We start from the raw sequence: 3,794 nt of genomic DNA, 5'->3' as shown, positions 1-3,794 counted from the left end.
ATGAAACCCTGAAAACTGCCCAATTTCACCCAATTTGGTTGAATGTTCTCGAGGAGCTTGGCGTCGTGTTAGAAACTCAGACATTCCCACGGCCCCGTTCCTATTTTAAAATTGCCTATCTATTTAAAGTTCACGATGGGGGGAATAAGAGAAAAAGACTTTCAAAGCCAAAGGGAACATGAGAGAGGGAAAAGGAAAGTCCAGTTTGCTTCTAAAAAAGGCTGAAAATTACAACCATCCGTGGCCCCGTGTCTCAAGTCTGCGGATTAGTTTTTTCCTCTTCTGGTTGTTTGCAAGCCAAAGTGGAATTTTATTATGGGATAACCAAGTGAGTTTCTCAAGCTCCTGGTCCCCCAAATCTACTCACTCCACGGTGTGCCCTCACGCGGATGGGAAGGAGGACGGGCCCCCAAAGAAAGCAGCCGGTGTCTCCAAGCTGCAAAAGAACGTCTCCCCTCCCCTCCCCCATGCCACCGTGCTTCCTTATTCGGGACCCAGCGACGTTGCCTGGCTCCTTTTATGAACAACAAAAGCGTGATGAAGGCAACAGGAGTCAGAAGCTATTCAGCACAGGAAGCCCCCGTATCCGGCGAGGAATAAGAAGTGCAGCGACAGGATGCGCCTTGGGTCAGGGGGCCGCGGAAAGCCCTCAGCCTTTGTGTCCTTCCCTGCGACGGAGTGTCCACGTCTGAGCCCTCGGCTCCCCTCGGAGCTCAGCCGGGACTGCTGCTGTCACCGCCGGGCCGCCAGCCTCCCGCCCAGGGGAACACGGAGGCCATGATGGCCGGCTCCACTGGCCTGCTGCTGCTGCTGCTGGTGGTACAGCCCTGGGCGGGGGCTGCCGCTGCCCAGGAGGCCGTGGTCTGCGCGGGGGCTGCCTGCTACACAGCCCACAGGGTCAAGCTGAGTGCGGACGACGCCCAGCTCCACTGCAGCAAGAAAGGGGGCAACCTGGCCACGGTGAAGAGCGAGGAGGAGGCCCTGCACGTCCAGGGCGCCCTGGCCCAGCTCCTGCCACCGGGGGCGCCCCTGGCAGAGCGCATGGGCAGGTTCTGGATTGGGCTCCAGCGAGACAAGGGCAAGTGCCTGGACAGCAACCTGCCCCTGAAGGGCTTCAGCTGGGTGGGCGGCGGGGAGGACACGTCGTATACCAACTGGCACAAGGAGGCCAAGAACTCTTGCACCTCCAAGCGCTGTGTGTCCCTGATGCTGGACCTGTCCGCGCCGGCCCTGGCTAGCCGCCTTTCCAGGTGGACCGAGGGTCCGTGCGGGAGCTCCAGGTTTTCTGGGAGCAGCATCGAGGGCTTTGTGTGCAAGTTCAGCTTCAAAGGCATGTGCCGGCCGCTGACCCTGGGGGGCCCGGGCCAGGTGAATTACACCACCCCCTTCCAGGCCACCAGCTCCTCCCTGCAGGCCGTGCCCTTCGCTTCCATGGCCAACGTGGCCTGTGGGGACGGGGACGAGAGCTGGCAGCATTACTTCCTGTGCAAGGAGAAGGCCCCCGATGTGTTTGACTGGGACAGCTCGGGGCCCCTCTGTGTCAGCCCCAAGTTCAGCTGCGACTTCAACAACGGAGGCTGCCAGCAGGACTGCTTCGAGGGTGGGGAAGGCTCCTTCCGCTGCGGCTGCCGGCCGGGGTTCCGGCTGCTGGACGACCTGGTCACCTGCGCCCCTCGGAACCCTTGCAGCTCCAGCCCGTGTGGAGGGGGGTCCACGTGCATCCCTGGGCCCCTCGGGAAGGACTTCGTGTGCCACTGCCCCCCAGGCTACCGGCTAGACTCGACTCAGCAGGACTGCGTGGACATGGACGAGTGCCAGGGCGCTCCCTGTGCCCAGGAGTGTGTCAACGCTCTCGGGGGCTTCCGCTGCGAGTGCTGGGTGGGCTACGAGCCTGGTGGCCCCGGAGAGGGGGCCTGTGTGGATGTGGACGAGTGTGCCCCCAGCCACTCGCCCTGTGCCCAGGGCTGCACCAACACAGATGGGTCTTTCTACTGCTCCTGCGAGGAGGGCTACGTCCTGGCCGGGGAGGACGGCACCCGGTGCGTGGACGTGGACGAGTGTGCGGGCCCGCAGGGCGGCCTCTGTGACAGCCTGTGCTTCAACACGGAGGGGTCCTTCCGCTGTGGCTGCCTGCCAGGCTGGGAGCTGTCCCCCGATGGGGTCTCCTGCACTGGGGGCCTCACATCCCTAGGACCAACAGCTGGGCCTCCCCAAGGGGAGGCCACAGGAGACGGAGAGGGGAGGCTCGTGTCTTTTGCCACAACGTCCAGTCCCACCAGGGACAACCCCGAGGGCGCCTCCACGGTGGCGCCAGCCGCCAGGAGACCCTCCCTCCCAGACAGCGCCCCCATCTCCCTTGCCCCACCTGACATGCTGGCCCCCAGTGGGTCCCCTGGTGTCTGGATGGAGGCCAGCACCCATCACCCCACGGCCACCACTGGCCGTGAGGCTTCCGCAGGTGAGGATTTCACCGCCAAGCAAAGCGACGATGGCACGGACGGGCAGAAGCTGCTCCTGTTCTACATCCTGGGCACTGTGGTGGCCATCCTGTTCCTGCTGGCTCTGGCTCTGGGGCTCCTGGTCTATCGCAAGCGCAGAGCCAAGAGGGAGGAGAAGGAGAAGAAGCCGCAGAGCGCAGCAGACAGCTACGCCTGGGTCCCTGAGCGAGCCGAGAGCAGGGCAATGGAGAACCCCTACAGGTGAAGGAGGCTGGGTTGCCAAGGGGGCGGGAGCGGGGATGCGGCAGGCACCGGCTGGGGCGGAGGCAGCGGCCAGGGCATGCAGCAGGCAGAGGGAGAGGGGCAGGCATGGCCCAGGCTGGGGTCACCCGAGGACTGCGTGTGCTCACGGGCGGTGCCGCCCTGCCCGTGGCTCGGTGCCCGTGGGTCTGTCCCCACGCCCGGGGTCCAGACGGCACAGCTGGGGCAGCAGCCTCCAATGTGCCCCCGTTTGTTCCCCACAGTCCGACGCCAGGGACAGACTGTTGAAGCTGAGGAGGCCCCAAGACACTGACAGTGACGCCGTCCTCAGAGGCAGGTGCCTGTTGGAAGCAGGACCCCCATCCTCCTGGAAGACTGGACTGGAATCTTAGCAAATAGTTGCCAATCTTCTCTTTAAACGCCTGGCAACTTGACCTGTGCAGGTATCACACGCGTGTGCTGTGTAAGTGGTGGGTCCGGTGTCCTTTCAGGGATTTGACACATGTTAACAATTCTCCCTCCCTCTCCCTGTTCAAATTCAAATGTGACTGAGTTCATTTCACCCTGATTCTGGATTGGGCGTGACAAGTCAGGGGCTAACGGGCTCCCTTTGAACTGCTTCTCTGCCCTCGTAACCATCGAAGAAGAAGTTGTGAACCAGGGAAAATTAGGACTGAAATGATTTGTGTCTCCTGGTGTGACGGAGGCTGAGTCGATCTACTGTTTGATTATGCAAGAAGCTCTGTTTCTGTCCGAGGGAACATGTTGGGGCTGGAGACATTCCTTTCCATTCCTGGGTTTCCATCTGCTTCGGTGGCACGGAGACAGAACGTTTAGTAATCGTATCTTCTAGTTCTTCAGGTTCTAGTAAGTCTTCAGTTTATTTGCAGATGAAATCTGAACAACGTGGGGAAAGTTTTACGAAGTGAGTTAGAAGTGCTTCTGGAAGCTAGAGTGAGAGGGCAGAGTTTGTTTCAAAACTACTTGAATCAATTCGTCTAAATAAATGTACTGATGTCACCACAGGCTTGATTGATGAGACAGACGCTCGTGAGGACAAAGGTCAGGGACCACTGGTCTCTGGGCCAGGCGGCC

General features: G+C 60.8%; 1 protein-coding gene across 1 annotated transcript; it reads left to right on the top strand.

The window, feature by feature from the left end:
- Positions 1 to 732: 732 nt before the first annotated feature.
- On the top strand, positions 733 to 2,987 carry CD93 (CD93 molecule). The gene is made up of 2 exons (XM_065893366.1): positions 733 to 2,699; positions 2,963 to 2,987. The coding sequence occupies exons 1-2, from the start codon at positions 778 to 780 to the stop codon at positions 2,985 to 2,987; spliced, it is 1,947 nt and encodes a 648-aa protein (XP_065749438.1). The 5' UTR covers positions 733 to 777.
- The last annotated feature ends 807 nt before the right edge of the window (positions 2,988 to 3,794 follow it).

This window comes from Phocoena phocoena, chromosome 15 (assembly GCF_963924675.1).
Source record: "Phocoena phocoena chromosome 15, mPhoPho1.1, whole genome shotgun sequence".
Lineage (NCBI taxonomy): Eukaryota > Metazoa > Chordata > Mammalia > Artiodactyla > Phocoenidae > Phocoena > Phocoena phocoena.
This window is presented reverse-complemented; position numbering and strand designations above follow the sequence as displayed.